Source organism: Plecotus auritus (assembly GCF_963455305.1).
Source record: "Plecotus auritus genome assembly, chromosome: 3".
Lineage (NCBI taxonomy): Eukaryota > Metazoa > Chordata > Mammalia > Chiroptera > Vespertilionidae > Plecotus > Plecotus auritus.
In genome coordinates this window covers 199,559,568-199,575,580 of record NC_137772.1, presented here as the reverse complement: position 1 = coordinate 199,575,580, position 16,013 = coordinate 199,559,568, and the positions used below count along the sequence as shown (strand labels likewise).

The 16,013-nt window shown below is 42.2% G+C and overlaps 1 protein-coding gene across 1 annotated transcript in view; it reads left to right on the top strand.

Annotated features, from left to right (window-relative positions):
- The window catches only part of DERA (deoxyribose-phosphate aldolase), a 102,072-nt gene that overhangs the window by 33,733 nt on the left and 52,326 nt on the right, over positions 1–16,013 (top strand). Inside the window, exon 5 of the mRNA XM_080660065.1 lies at positions 2,286–2,420. Within this exon, the coding sequence (XP_080516191.1) occupies positions 2,286–2,420 (135 nt within the window). The remainder of the gene's footprint in view (positions 1–2,285; positions 2,421–16,013) is intronic.

The following is a 16,013-nucleotide window of genomic DNA, read 5'->3' as shown; positions in this document are numbered from 1 at the left end:
AGATCTTATGGGAGACCATGCCAGGCTCTGCCATTTGGGCTGTGTTCTGGTGATGGGGAAGGTACCGAAAGGTTTTAAGCAGAGGCAGACCACGATCCGCTTTATGATGTCCTGAGTTAGGGCATGGTAGCGGGCAAATGAGAAGGGGTGAGCTGGATTTAGGGAGACTCTCCCTGTCCCTGTGGGAGATGATGAGAGACACCCCAAAGCCTGGAAGATAAAGAAAAGATGGCATGTTCAAGAGTTACTGACTTAAGATAGACACTTAGGACTTGGCATAAGGGAAAGGAGTCTTTTTAAAAGCTTCAACATAATGTGTGTGTGGGTAGATGCTCTTCAGACATCTCTGAAGCAACTGCCTCTTACACATGGATGGATGGATGGATGGATGGATGGATGGATGGATGTAAAATTAAATTTTACTTTTAAAAGATGTTGGAGAGCCTGGCTGGTGTGGCTCAGTTGTTGAGCATTGACTTGTGAACCAGGAGGTCATTGGTTCAATTCTCAGTTAAGGCTCGATCCCCAGTAGCAGGCATGCAGGAGGCAACTGATTGGTGTTTCTCTCTCACTGATGTTTCTATTTCTTTCTTCTTCTTTTTTTTAAAAAATATATTTTATTGATTTTTTACAGAGAGGAAGGGATAGGGATAGAGAGCTAGAAACATCGATGAGAGAGAAACACCGATCAGCCGCCCCCTGCACACCCCCCACTGGGGATGTGCCCGCAACCAAGGCACATGCCCTTGACCGGAATCGAACCCGGGACCCTCCAGTCTGCAGGCCGACACTCTATCCACTGAGCCAAACCGATCCTGGCTGATGTTTCTATTTCTTTATCCCTCTCCCTTCCTCTTGCTCTGAAATCAATAAAAACATATTAAAAAAAAAAAAAAGATGTTGTAGGAATAGCCTGGTGCTTTAAAAAAGAGTCTATAACAGGGGTGGGCAAACTTTTTGACTCGAGGGCCACAATGGGTTCTTAAACTGGACCGGAGGGATGGAACAAAAGCATGGATGGAGTGTTTGTGTGAACTAATATAAATTCAAAGTAAAGGAGCGGAGGGGAGAGCAAGAGAACCCTCCGCTCTTTCGGCTCCGCGGGCCGGATAGAACAGCCGAACGGGCCGGATCCGGCCCGCGGGCCGTAGTTTGCCCACGGCTGGTCTATAAAGATTGTTAATTTATTTTATTCAAAATACATCAAAAGAAACATTATATACAGTATCTATATATAGCTCATTTGTGAAGATTCCCCAAGTATTTGGCAGCTACACATTTATTGATGTTAATTTCTCAGTCAATTCAGCTTTTCCTCTATACAACAGAGAAATGTGCTTTCCTCTAAGGGAGCAGACCCAAGGAATTTAATAACATCAAGGTAACACAAGGGATTATCTATAGGTATCAGAATGAAATTAATGATGCATATGTCAAAATGTTTAATACTTTTTTAAAACTGTAGTTGTATTCTCATTTTCTCTATACTTGGCCCTGCTCTTCCCAGCTCTGTCCCTGCCCCAGTTTTGTGGACTGATCAGGTGCTTTTTCTTTATTGTCTTTCCTTTATTCCTATCGGCTTAGCTGGTTGTTTTAAGATAGGCGTTGGGAGGAACCTACCTTACAGTTTGGTTACAATGGCTAAAAATGTGAATGGTACATAAAAAATACATTGAGGGCCAGCTGAGTAGGATGCATACATGTAATTAGTGTCCTGATATCAAGATAGGGATACAGCTACTATTTTATGAGCATCAGTGTGATGATGACATTTTTTAAATTGCTATTTGCTCAGAGTACCCTCATGAGCATCTCTGAAGCAACTTGATTTCAGGTCTTCTATTTTTTTTTTTTAAATATATTTTATTGATATTTTACAGAGAGGAGGGAGAGGGATAGAGAGCTAGAAACATCGATGAGAGAGAAACATCGATCAGCTGCCTCCTGCACACCTCCTACTGGGGATGTGCCCGCAACCAAGGTACGTGCCCTTGACCGGAATCGAACCTGGGACCTTTCAGTCCACAGGCCGACGCTCTATCCACTGAGCCAAACCGGTTTCGGCAATTTCAGGTCTTCTAGACAAGAGGATATAATGCTGATGTCTGTCCTAATGCCAATACTATATGAGATAACATTCTGTTTCTTCACACTTATCAGGACATTCATGAAGTTCCTAAGTGTCATTAATGCTTTGGTCTTTAAATGCTGATTTATTTTGTCTGAAATTCTTTGTTGACCAAATGAAGTTCCTTCCTTTCTTTTCTTTTTTCCATTCTCTCTAGTGGCCACTGGCTTTCCAGCTGGACAGACTCATTTAAAAACACGATTAGAAGAGATCAAATTGGCTGTGGAAGATGGAGCTACGGAGATCGATGTGGTAATTAACAGGACCTTGGTGCTGACAGGCCAGTGGGAAGGTAGGTGCATGTCCTTACCTACAAGGGAGACACAGTTCTTCCCTGATGGACGAAATGGTGGGGATCTGGTCAGAGACAGCACGTTTTGGAAATTATTGCTCCACCTCACAAGTGATTGGATTGGAGGGTGAATCTAGGAGAAGCCATGGCTAAGATCACTCATGCTTGTGCCCCTGATAAATCCTGGAATTTGCCTACCTGCATGAGCTTTTAGATCCTTTTGAGTGCTTAGGCGAAGTTATTTCCATGCAGTAGATTATTAACTTTTATCCTATTCTATATTGTTTTTTAAAAATATATATTTTATTGATTTTTTACAGGGAGGAAGGGAGAGGGATAGAAAGTTAGAAACATTGGTGAGAGAGAAACATCGATCAGCTGCCTCCTGCACACTCCCCACTGGGTATGTGCCTGCAACCAAGGCACATGCCCCTGACTGAAATCGAACCTGGGACCCTTGAGTCTGCAGGCCGATGCTCTATCCACTGAGCCAAACCGGCCAGGGCTCTATATTGTTTTGTTAATCAGTGCAATAATCACTCCAGGCAAGTCTTTTATGCAAAGTGTATTTTAATATGATGGAGGAAATTTCCCTTTTATGTGTTAATCTTTGTGGATTTTTAGGATGTGAAATTATTAATGTCTGCTAAGTCTGTATTTACTTCTGTTCTTGACATAGCTCCTATGAATATTATTTCATATTCACCTTTGAGATTCATGATTTACTTTCACTTTGATTACAATAGGATGTTGCCTATTCCAGTAACACACTGTTGTCTTTTATAATTAGACTAGAGGCCCGATGCACGAAATTCGTGCAAGAGTAGGCCTTCCTTCCCCCGGCTGTCGGCACTGGCTTCCCTCTGTCACCCGGGACCCAGGCTTCTCTCGCAGCCCTGGCTTCTGGAAGGACATCCGGTCTAATTAGCATATTACGCTTTTATTATTATAGATAGTAAAGAAATAGATTTTACCTCTCCAGGGCAGCTGTCTTTCCTGTGGTCTCTCAGTGATCCAAACTGCTTCGATCTTGTGGCTCTACCATCTCAACATGAGGCCTCTTCAGAACATGTGGCACTCACACCTCTCCTTAATGCTTTGGCAGGAGTGGCACATGCCACTTCTGCCCACAGACACTTGATCAGAACACATGGCCTCGCCTAACTTGGAGAAATCTGGGAAGTGAGTCTTCTGGGTACTAGGAAGGCAAGGAAAAACAAATATTGGTGTAAGTAATGCCTACTGTACTTCACACACCTGGCAGTACCTCTGTTCTAGTGTCACATAGACATGAAAGTGTGTCCAGGTGTTGGAGTCTAGGTTTGATTTCTTTGAAATCTTGAAGTCATTTCTCCATTGTCTTTCAGCTTCCAGTGTTACTTTTAAGAAACCCACCACCATTGTGATTCCTTATGTTTTTCTCTGGAAGATTTTAGGATTTTTCTCTGTCCTTTGTATTGAGGCATTTTATAATGGTGTGGATCCTCTACTTTTTAATTTTTCATCATTAGGTTTTTGTACTAATTGCTGGAAGATTTTATCAACTTTACCTTCCAATTATTTGATTGGTTTAAAAAATTATCTCTACTTTTATACTTGTAATTTTATGATGTTTTTCTTGTTTACATATTATTCTCTTTTTATTGCATTCTCTCTATTTTGTGGATGTAATACCTGTTAATTAATAAAAGCTTTTTTTTTAAGTTTAAAAAATAGTTGTAGATATAGAAGTATAGTTTATATTGTGACCTGTGCTTTTGTCTCTAGAATACTACTAATTGGAAAATAAAATACAGTAGGAGATGGGTTTTGATGCAATTGGCAGTCCCTTAATGGGCTAGGAATGGTTGTTTTTAAGAACTGGTAATTTCCCAATAACAGGCATTCATGCAAAATATAATAACACATTTTTGTCCTAGACCATATTTTTCTATTAACCCTTTTTTATGGTGTTAATAACCTCTTGACCCAAAACAAATGGAAAAGGAGCATTTAATATTAGAAATGTAATTCTAAATAGAAATCAGCAATGACTTAGGACTTTTTCCACTGCAGTATTTTGTCTTTTGGTTCTCAATTTGATTACATATTGTATGTTTTCAGTGTTATGTTTTAATATTAGCCGTTTATTAAAATATGAGTCTAAAATTGATTTCTTGGAATTTGCTGATGGAGATGTCTGTCGGGCTATTACACATTCAAATCTGGGTCCTTCTCTGTGTACTGAGGGTATGTAGGACCTGGTTAAAGAAAGAAAGAATCCCATTTTTAAACATCTGGCATTCAGAGTGCATCTCAACCATTTCCATGGTCACAAGGGTCCACACTTTAGGACATGAATTCAAAGGGGAGACTGGAGGGGCCTCATCTTCCTCCTCTTGGATTCTCCATGGTGATGATTTAAAATCTCTACTGTTCTCAGACTTTTTCCTCTCTGCCCACCTGGAGGCTCCTTCACTCTTAGCAGACGACCTACCTGCTACTTCTCAGAGAAGAAAGAAAACATTAGACAGGAACTCCCTCAGGTCCTTGCATCAGATCTGCTTCCCTTTGTACTTCCTCTCAATCCAATCCCTCTGCTATGACGGGGCTTTCATTTTCTTCCACATTGTCAGAGGCCTTACTCCATTTCTTGGCCTTTTCCCCCTCCTGTTCCTTTAGCCTCCCTCTACTTGCTCATTCTTATTAGCATCAGACATATGCAAGCTTTTCTTATTCGTTAAAAACCCCACATGCCAACCTCCCCCTTTGTCCCCAGCTAAATTTCCCTTCCCGTTCCCCCCCCCCCACTTCCACGGCTAAAATTCTTGATTCAGATCTAGTTGTTACTCTTGAATCTGTTCTAGATACTAATGCCCTCTCATTTCATTGTGCCCAGGGCAACTCTCTCTTCTACTTAGCTTTACTGTTCAGCAGCATGTGGCACATGCTGGAAACACTCTGTTGCCATGGTTTTGGTGACTGTATGTCCTTCAGGTTTTCCTCCGTGATTCTGGTTTCTCCTGCATCTTGTTGACAAGCTTCTCTGCCTCCTCTGGCATCCCTGAGAGTCGGTGGTCCTGGGTTCTGTCCTAGCCAGCTCTATGACTTCCCTCCGATGCTGCACACACGCTCTCCTCTCTTCACTGACTTAGGCTACATTCCCTGTGCCCAAGACTTCCAAACCTCCTAAATATCAGAGCCGGAGTCTTGCCTGACTCCTGAACTCATGTTCCGTTTCCCCACTAAACTCTGTTGCCTTTCACCCATCCTTTTCACATAAGCAGACATTCAGAAATCGGTGAATCTTGATCCAAGCAGAGAATCTAGACATTTTAGAAAAAGAAAATGTACATCTCTCCAACTTAAACACTTTCTTTTAAACACAGTTTTATTTCAGCACTGTCGTGTCCATGGTTGTGTTATACTAGAGCACAGTGATTCTCTCAGGGGCAGAGATGTCTGAGATGACTTGCCCCACACCACAGCTCATGGGCCAGATTGCTGTGCTTTCTGACTTCATATGTCTTTATATTTAAACATGGTTGGTGTTCCTTCCCTGCCAGTGCTTCCCTCGATCCTTTCTGTCTTGGGCACAGAGATGTACACCACCTGGCTTCGCTCGGGGCAGTTGTTTTAACAGCCGTGGGTGTGGGACGTATTGCTGGTCCTCCGAGTTACCTGGCAGACATTGTTATTTTTTTTAGAACTTTCAATTTTATTGTTCAGTTACAGTTTACATTCAGTATTATTTTGTATTAGTTTCAGGTGGTCAGCATAATGGTTAGACAATCCTATACTTTACAAAGTGTTCCCCCCGATATTTCTAGGACCCACCTGGCACCATACACAGTTATTACAATACTAGAAGCCCAGCGCGCAAAATCGCACGGCCCCACCCACCACTCGCGCCCTGCCCACCTGCACTGGTCTTTGGTCATTACAGCGTCAGGGCCACAGGCCTTTTACAATATAGATCATTGACTATATTCCCTACTTTATATCCCCATGACTCTTTTAAACTGCCAATTTGTAGTTCTTAATCCCTTCACCTTTTTCACCCAGCCCCCACACCTCCTTCCCTTGGGCAACCATCAGTCTGTTCTCTGTGTCCTTATGACGGACAGACGTTTTCAACTGGTTACCTCCCACATGCTTGACAGACGTTTTCAGATGACTTGCCCCAGCACTTCTACTCACAGAATCTTGTGCATCCCCAACCGCCAGTTTGTGGTGGGGTGGGGAGGGCTGTGCTAGCCTGTAGTAGAGGTGGGGGCACCCAGCCGACCAGCCCGGTAGGCAAGGCATCATGGGACTCAGTCAGACCCAGAAAGTGTACCCTGTGGAGCAGGAAGGGAAGGTGGGGCTGGGAGACAGAAGAACTGAGAGCTGAGTCTTTGCATTAGACAGACCTTGGTTGTAGTCCAGGCACTACCATCAGTAGCTCTTTTCTCTTGGGCAAGTTCCTTCTCTGTGCCTTCTGTTCCTTTTATAAAGTAGCAATAATGGCATCTACCTCACAGGGTCATAATAGGGATTAAATGAGATAATGTGTGTGAGTTGATCATACTGTTGCTCAGCCCAGATGACTCCCTCCTGGCCCACTGCATTTTCTCCGCTTTCCCCCTCTTCCTCCCGCTGAGGATAGTATGTGGCCACGCACATGTAGTGAGTCACTGCAGTGGAACTCTAAGGGCTCGGGCTTCAGTCTCTGTAATTTTGTTATTTACACCTAGACTTTGGACAAACACTTCTCTCTGCTGCATTTCAATAAGCTACCAGTGCGGGGGGATAAGACTTAAGGATTTCCGCAGCCATTTAGAGCATTAATGGCCTGTGAGTTTATATTTGGTGTTTCATTGACTGTGGGTATCATTCCCATGACAAGCGCTTGCAATACTGTGTTTTTTCATGACAATATTGAAGTTGACATCTAAGGTGCATCCTTAAACCATTCTTTGACGAATCCCAGAGGGATTCTTCATCTCAAATCTTGCCAAGCAGGTTTTGAAAATTAAGTGCATTCCATGCTCTGTAAATATACAGAGGTGCTCATTTTTTACCTTTTTATGACCTCTCTCTGCTGCATATCCTTACCTGCTATATTACCAGGGACATAGAAATGCTGTCAGATTCTGCCTCGCTCAACAACCTTCTAGTTCCTTGAGCCCCGGACCTGGAGCTGTCTTTCCTAGTTGTCCAGAAACCCATTTGGCCCTGGAACACCAACAGAAATACACCAAAGGGGACCTTGTCTGTGACATTTTCCCAGAATTGTATGCTCAGTGTAGCAATTGGAAATACTGTTTGTCTCCTGCTTCCAGAGCCTCATGTGCCTTTCACCCCCTTCAGTTCCTCAGCCCCGAGTTGCTCTTCTAAACTTGGTCTGTGGAGTACGTGCCTCCTGGCTATCAAAAGTTTTAGGGTGAGAGAATGAAATATTTGGGCCAAAGCTACAGTGTCTGTCATTGTGTCATACGCTAGTGGATCCTGAAGATCTTGAATCTGGGCACCAATTTATTTTTCTTGTTTACTTATTTTTACACAAGAGGGATGGTAGAAAGAACATCCCTTAAGAGAAATTGGTGTTTTTCTTTGTTTTGTAGAGCTGTTAATCATAATATCAACGAGAAAAGCAATCTCTACATCTCTGGACACTTTCTTGGGAAGAATCACATCAGCTGTAATCTGTGCTTTCTCAGTTTTGGGAGTTGTTTATAACAGAAAATGCTAGAGATACTTCTGGCACCTGTATGCTTTTATGGTTTTTGTTTTTATGCTCAAAACTTCAAATACTATTGACCAAAATGTGTGCTTTATTTCCTGTAGGTTATTTTACTGCCTGGTGTTTGAGCTCATCTCTGTTTAACTCAGACAAGATTAATTAGATGCCTTGATGGTAGAAAACTGTTTTTGAACATTTTGTGACTTTTTTAGTTTAAATGTTGCTGTACACTTTATATTAAGTGTTTTACTGTACATATAATTATCATAAGAGTTATTTTCAGGCCATTCTTGTGCAATGTTGAACATCTTTCTGGTACTCAAAAAATAATTGCTTAGATATGTTTGTTAACAATTATTTTTTAAGTGCCTTTGAATAGCACGAACTATAAAAGGAAATTCAGTTTACGACTTTTAGATAGGAAATACAGTCTTTAATCACTTAGGTTCTTCCTTAAATCATAATTTCTGTACAGGAAAGCTTTACTAACATAGTTTTCTATGTCTGTAACAGTGCTTTTCCAGAAAACTTAACTCACTGTCAGCAGCCTGAAGATTAAGAATATATTTTCCTTTAAGGTGGGAGCTGGAGAGGAACAGATAATTTTAAATAGAGAAAATAAAATGCTATAGATGCAAGTTCCTGCTGACCCGGGGAGCAGAAGGTAGTCAATTTCCACCTATTTTGAATGCTCTTTAAAACAGGTGCGGGATGGCCCTGGCTGGGTAGTTCAGTTGGTTAGATTGTCATCTCAATATGCCAGTGTTGCGGGTTCGATCCCCAGGCAGGGCACATACAAGAAGCAACCAATGGGTGCATAATAAATGGAACAACAAATTGATGTTTCTCTCTCTCTCTCTCTTTAAAATAAATTAAAAAAAATTTAAGACAGGTGCAGGAAGGATGACCCACTTCACAACTTGGATCCACAAGGCCCTGCATTAGACCTTTCCCAGTGCAGCTAAGTTCTCTGATCCCTGTCAGTGAGCACTCCACCCTCACCTGTTTTTTTTATCTGGGAATGATGAGCAGAAGGTCAGGTGTGACCTTCATCTCTCCTCATCAGTGTGGCAGTAGTAGGAGGGATGAGGGGGGACAGACAGGAGACAACCCTTTCTGCTGGTTGAGACACTGTATTGATTAAGCATCTGCAATGTAATATAGCCTGGGTTTCTAGTACACCCACTCTCGCTACTCCTGAAAACCTCATTATAAGTCAAAACATTTATTATCAGGTTTTTAATGTGACATCACTGTGCCAGCCACTTCTCTGGCATATGTGTTTTGTTAAAATTTGCATTATTCTAACTAATTTGTAGTCGTGGTGTTTGAATTCCATTTTCATTTGTCAGTCATCTTTTATAATAGCCTTCCAAATTATTATTTTTCTGGTATGTGCGAGAATTGTTTTTAATGGGGAATTTTCAGTTTTTTTAATGTTTGAGATTTTAACAATGAATATGATTATGTGAATATGTGAGCAGAAAAGTTAATAAGTACTCTAGGGAATAAGGTCATGATATATACATAGATTTAACAGTAAGGATATTTACGGTACTAAAATTTTGTTTATAAGAGCAAAAGATCTGAAACCTTAAATAGCCAATAATAGAAAAATTATTGAATAAATTATTTATGACCATGCAATGGAAGATGGTATAGGGATGTTATTGTTTCTAGGCCTTCTCAGAGGACAGCTCTAGGAAATATGTGAATATTCACATATACACAATGCACCCATATAAACACATCTGTCTGTCTGTCTGTCTATCTATCTATCTATCTATCTATCTATCTATCTATCTATCGTTTGCCTATCTGTCTATCTATTCCAGAATCCATGCGTTCACACGGACAACTTTTACTATAAGCCAACATCACATGTTTTATTTTCACTTCTCCCTTTCTATATTTATGTCCCTCTTTCTTGTCATTAAGAAATCTTGCTCCAATTATTCTCAGTGTATTTACTTATTTGATCAATTTCCTTGTAGCTAACAATCTCTTTTTCCTTTGGGCTGTCTCCCTCGCCCAGTTTGGTATACTCAGGCTGTTCTCCAGGTTCTCCAGAATTCCCCACCCACACTGGTAAAGTGTGTCCCTCGACGCATGGAAAACAATTTGAGAATTTTTAAAGGAAGATGCTTTGAAATGTAGGGGATTTTTCATTCTTTTGAGTAACTACTCTGCGTGAAGAATTTTTTGGAAGGGGGATCTCTTGCACTTATCACTTCACTTGTATTTCTCTCTACATACATAGTTCAGTTGCAGTTATGTAAATCTACATCCTGCTATCCTTTCCTGCTAATGTAGAGAAAAGCCACCCATTAGCTTTTGCATTGTTTTGCTTGTTTATCTTGAAAGTGACAGTTGAGTATGTTAAAGGACATTCTGATTTGAGATAGACTGGGTTACATTTCAGCCATCAAGTCATTGGATTTGCGTTTATCGTCTATCTGGTTCCAAGGTGTCCATCATTGGGATGCCAAGGTGCTCAGAACTATCTAGACACCTCTGATAGTGCTTCTCCTGGTTTCTGTGGCTTGTGCTGGAGTGGGGTGGTCTATTTTTCTTATATGTGAGATCTATAAATTCTAATTATACTTTCGTAAGTGTTAGGGCAGGGCTTGCTTCATTTTGTTTTTTAAAGTTTTTGAAATTCCTGGAAGTATGTATATAAGGAAAAAATACGGAAAACTAGCATTGAATGATTAAATGCTTACTATATGCCTGGTGCTGTTCTAGCCACATGTATTATTATATTTAATCTTCACAAAAATATGTGAGCAAACTGCAGCTCCTGAGTAATTAGGCTTAGAAAAAATGAGTAATTCCTACAAGTTTACAAATCTAGTAAGTAGCTCAACTGTCTTATTATCCCAGGAGTCTGTGCTATCCAAAGGAGCATGGGCTCTGAGTTTTAAAAAAATTGTCTGTGATATAGTAAACATGTGTTTCCAGATTGCTCTTCCAGTGCCCCAAAGAGGTTGTGTATACACAGGTCCTGAGTAATACACAGGTCATGGTGTCCTCTGCTTTTATCAGCCCCTCTGTGCTCTGAACCTAACAAGCACTCAGCAGTAATAGTAACAGCACCACACTGCTGCCAGCAACAGGAAAACAAGTGGCTGCCATTCTTGGTGTTAACTATGTGACAAATACTGTCCTTTGCATTTTATATATAGTAACCTGTCTGATGCTTGAAATAACTCCATGAGTTGCTTGTACCTCTATTATCCTTATTTTATAGATGAGGAAACTGAGACAAAGATTAAGTAACTTGCCCAAATCAAGCAACAAATTAGTTTTATAGCTAGGACTAGAGGCCCGGTGCACGAAATATGTGCGGGGGGGGGGGGGCGTGTTCCTCAGCCCAGCCTGCACCGACTCCAATCTGGGACCCCGATGGGATCGGACCTAAACGGGCAGTCGGACATCCCTCTCACAGTCCAGGACTGCATCAGACAGGTTACTACATATAAAATGCAAAGGACAGTATTTGTCACATAGTTAACACCAAGAATGGCAGCCACTTGTTTTCCTGTTGCTGGCAGCAGTGTGGTGCTGTTACTGTTACTGCTGAGTGCTTGTTAGGTTCAGAGCACAGAGGGGCTGATAAAATCACAGGACACTGCTGGCTCCCAACTGCTCGCCTGCCTGCCTTCCTGATTGCCCCTAACCGCTTCTGCCTGCCAGCCTGATCACCCCCTAACCACTCCCCTGCCAGCCTGATTGATGCCTAACTGCTCCCCTGCCAGCCTGTTTGCCCCTAACTGCCCTCCCTTGCAGGCCTGGTCACCCCTAACTGCCCTCCCCTGCAGACCTGGTCAGCTCTAACTGCCCTCCCCTGCACGCCTGGTCACCCCTAACTGCCCTCCCCTGCAGGCCTGGTACCCCCCAACTACTCTCCCCTGAAGGCCTGGGTTCCCCCCAACTGCCCTTCCCTGCAGGCCCAGTCACCCCCAACTTCCCTCCTCTGCCGGCCTGGTCACCCCTACCTGCCCTCCCCTGCAGGCTTGATCGCCCCCAACTGCCCTCCCTTGCAGGCCTGGTCCCTCCCAACTGTCCTCCCCTGCTGGCCATCTTGTGGTGGCCATCTTGTGTCCACATGGGGTTAGGATCTTTGACCACATGGGAGCAGCCATCTTGTGTGTTGGAGTGATGGTCAATTTTCATATTACTCTTTTATTAGGTAGGATAGAGGTCTGGTGCACGGGTGGGGGCCAGCTGGTTTGCCCTGAAGGGTATTCTGGATCAGGGTGGGGGTTGCCTTGGGGCGTGGGGCAGCCTGGGCGAGGGGCCAGTGGTGGTTTGCAGGCTGGCCACGCCCCCGGCGACCCAAGCAGAGGCCCTGGTATCTGGGATTTATTTATCTTCTATAATTGAAACTTTGTAGCCTTAAGCGGAGGCCAAAGCAGGCTAGGGCTGCAGAAGCTTGGCTTCCTCCATCACTGGGGGCAACCCTAGCCTCCTGCTCTCTTCAGCTCCATGGCTGCCACCATTTTTGTTGGGATTTATTTATCTTCTATAATTGAAACTTTGTAGCCTGGAGTGGAGGCCTGGGCCGGCAAGGGCAGGCAGAAAGTTTGGCTTCCTCCATTGCCAGGGAAACCCAAGCCTCCCTCCTGCACTCTATGGCCACAGCCATCTTGGTTGGGTTTATTTGCATATTCGCTCCTGATTGGCTTGTAGGCGTGGCTTGTGGGCATGGCTTGTGGGTGTAGCAGAGGTAAGGTAAATTTGCATATTACTCTTTTATTAGGTAGGATATGAGCCCACGCAGCCAGGGCACCCACTATTGTCTGCTTTACCATCCTTTCTCAGTAAATATTTGTTATGCTGGACTTCTGAGTTGAAACAAACAAAAACTAATTCTGATTAAGTTAAGCTAAAGAGCTTTATTAGGAGGATATATAGTAACTCATTGCATCCGTAGGAAGCCTGAAAAACCAGGCTTGGAAAACAAGTAGGATCATGAAGGACTGGGGAGCAGAGGATACAGCCAGACTGAGCCCCGGGAAGAGCTTGGTCATAGGGCCACTGCTGCTGCCGCCACCACAGACCCATACGGTAACATGGTGCTGGCTGGTGGCTGCTGGACTCCTGCGTCTGCTGCCATGGCTGATGCTGCAAGGCTAATAAAAGTCTCTAACTGTTCTTTCATCTTTGTATCACTCATTGAAATTCAAAGGCCCAGGTTGAAGTATTCACTTGAATACTATAAATACTCCAGCCCACATGTATTTATTATTTATTTATTTATTTATTTATAAACTCTTCTTAAAAATATATATTTTTTATTGATTTCAGAGAGAAAGAGAGAGGGAGAGAGGGATAGAAACATCAATGATGAGAGAACCATTGATCAGCTGCCTCCTGCACTCCGCCTACTGGGGATCAAGCCCACAACCCGGGGATGTGCCCTTGACCAGAATTGAACTCAGGACCTTTCAGTCCACAGGCTGATGCTCTATCCACGGAGCCAAACCAGCTAAGGTGCTCAGGCCACTTTTTAAAAAATTTTTTTAAACATATTTTTATTGATTTCAGAGAGGAAAGGAGAAGGAGGGAGAGAGATAGATACATCAATGATGAGAGAGAATCATTGATTGACTGCCTCTTGCACGTCCCACACTGGATCAAGCCCACAACCTGGGCATGTGCCCTGACCGGGAATCAAATCTGGGAACCTTCAGTCCACAGGCGGACGTTCTATCCACTGAGCCAAACCAGCCAGGGCTCAGGCCACATTTTTTTATTTTTATATATTTATATATTTACATATTATTTATTTATTTTGGTTAATCCCCACTGGAGGATATTTTTCCATTGATTTTTAGAGAGAGTGGAAGCGAGAGGGAGAGACAGAGAGAAACGTTGATATGAGAGAGACACATCGATTGGTTGCCTCCTGCATGCACCCCGATCAGGGCCAGGGAACCTGCAACCGAGGTACGTGCCCTTCACTGGAATTAAACCCAGGACTCTTCAGTCCGCAGGCTGACGCTCTATTCACTGAGCCATACCAGCTGGGGCAGGAGGTTATTTTTGGAATCGGTGGTGGGGGGCTGCTGTGGAGCCCCTGCGGTCAGTGTGTGCGGTAGCTGTGGTGTGAAGTGGGTGTGCCAGACTGTGGGCCTTCAGGCCACATTTTTAAAAGGCCAGATTTGATATACTTTTTTATTTAATTGTGCTGGTATACTCTGGGCGGAATAGTAAGAGAAAGAAGCAACAACTTTCCCAATGTTGAGCTTATTAATTAATATATTTGCTCAGAAAAACGTGACCGGCCTAATGTGTTGAAACGGTCAGTAGAATGATTTGAGGAGTTGACAAGTAAAGACTAAGAACACACTGGTTGCATACTAGCTAAATCCAGTTAAGTTCTAAGTGATTATTTTTGTTTCATTCTGTTTGGATCATGGATTAAAGAGCATTACTCCTAGGTAGCTGATAATTGAGTCATAAAATACATTTGGGTTTTCTGGTTGAGTTTAACTGTAGGTGAAGAAATTCACTGGATATCAAAAGGTGATATTCTTTAGGAAAAGGATGACATAAATATGATCAGGATCAGTGTTTCCAGAACTTTGTTATATAGGCCAAAGTTCAGTTTAACAAATGCTGTAATAAAATATTTTCAAGCCTTATCTGATGGCTCATTGATTGTAAGCACTAATCCATATGATAACTTTTAGTTCAGTACAAGGAGTTGGATCAGGCCAAGAAACAAGATCTGGCTTTCATCACACAACACTTAATGGAAACTCATTTTACTAGAATTCTGAGCTTAATAATGAATACATGATCTGAGTGCTTATAATAAGCCAGGCAATGTGCAAAGTACTTTACATATATATTCTCTTTTAATCCTCATAATAACTCTATAAAATAAATGTTCTTATTGACGCTTTTAGGATGGTATTGAGGCTAAGAGCAGTAACTTGCCCAGGGTCCTACAGTATATGGTGGAGTTGGATTTTAAATCCACATTTGTCTATCCCTGGCTGGTGATGGCTCATGCACTGAAATGTTACCAGTTTGATTTCCGGTCAGGGCATATGCCCATATCTCGTGCTCGATCCCCAGTGGGGGTCATGCAGGAGACAACTGGTCGATGTTTCATCTTGCATCGATATTTCTCTCTTCCTCTCTCTCTAAAAAAAAAGTTAAAAAAAATAAATCCATGTTTGTGTGACTCTCCAGCTTGCTTTTGATGGCAACACTGTATTGTGGAAGAATAGTCACTGATTAGATTACAAGTTAACTCTGGATTAGCATTCTTGAATTTTTAGATCAAGAGATTTCCTTGTCACTACTTCTTCGAGAACAACTTTCTCTGTTTAGATTCAGTGACTCATTCTCTGACTTAAAAGATTATCACATAATCTTGTACTGTTTATACCATCCATTCTCCATGTTGTCAGATTGGATGTATGAGTGATCATTTTATCACAGTTTAATAAGGATGGGCAGGGTACAGTAGGTGGTGTGGCATCTCAGATCATCTCTAGTACTCAAAACTACAGATTTTTAGGGATTTGTGAAAATATTCAATCTTTTCTTGAAAAACCTCTGAGACCATGTCTGGTGGCAGTAAACACTGAACTTTACCAAGCATCTTGTGATAGAATATTTGACTTTATTCGTATCCAGTTTTCACTTTCTATCTTCAAGTTAAGTTTTCTAGGATTGGGAAGACAAGTTTTGTGCCTCTTGTTATAACTTTCATGGATTTGACTGAGTTTGCTGACGTTTAAGTACTTTATATGTACTTTAGGAAACCTATGAATCACAGAGCTCTCATTGTTGTATTAAAAAATGCTTATGAATGTTTCTTTCTTGTTCAGTTTAGTCTGTGTGCTTACAAAACTACTTCCTATGAAACA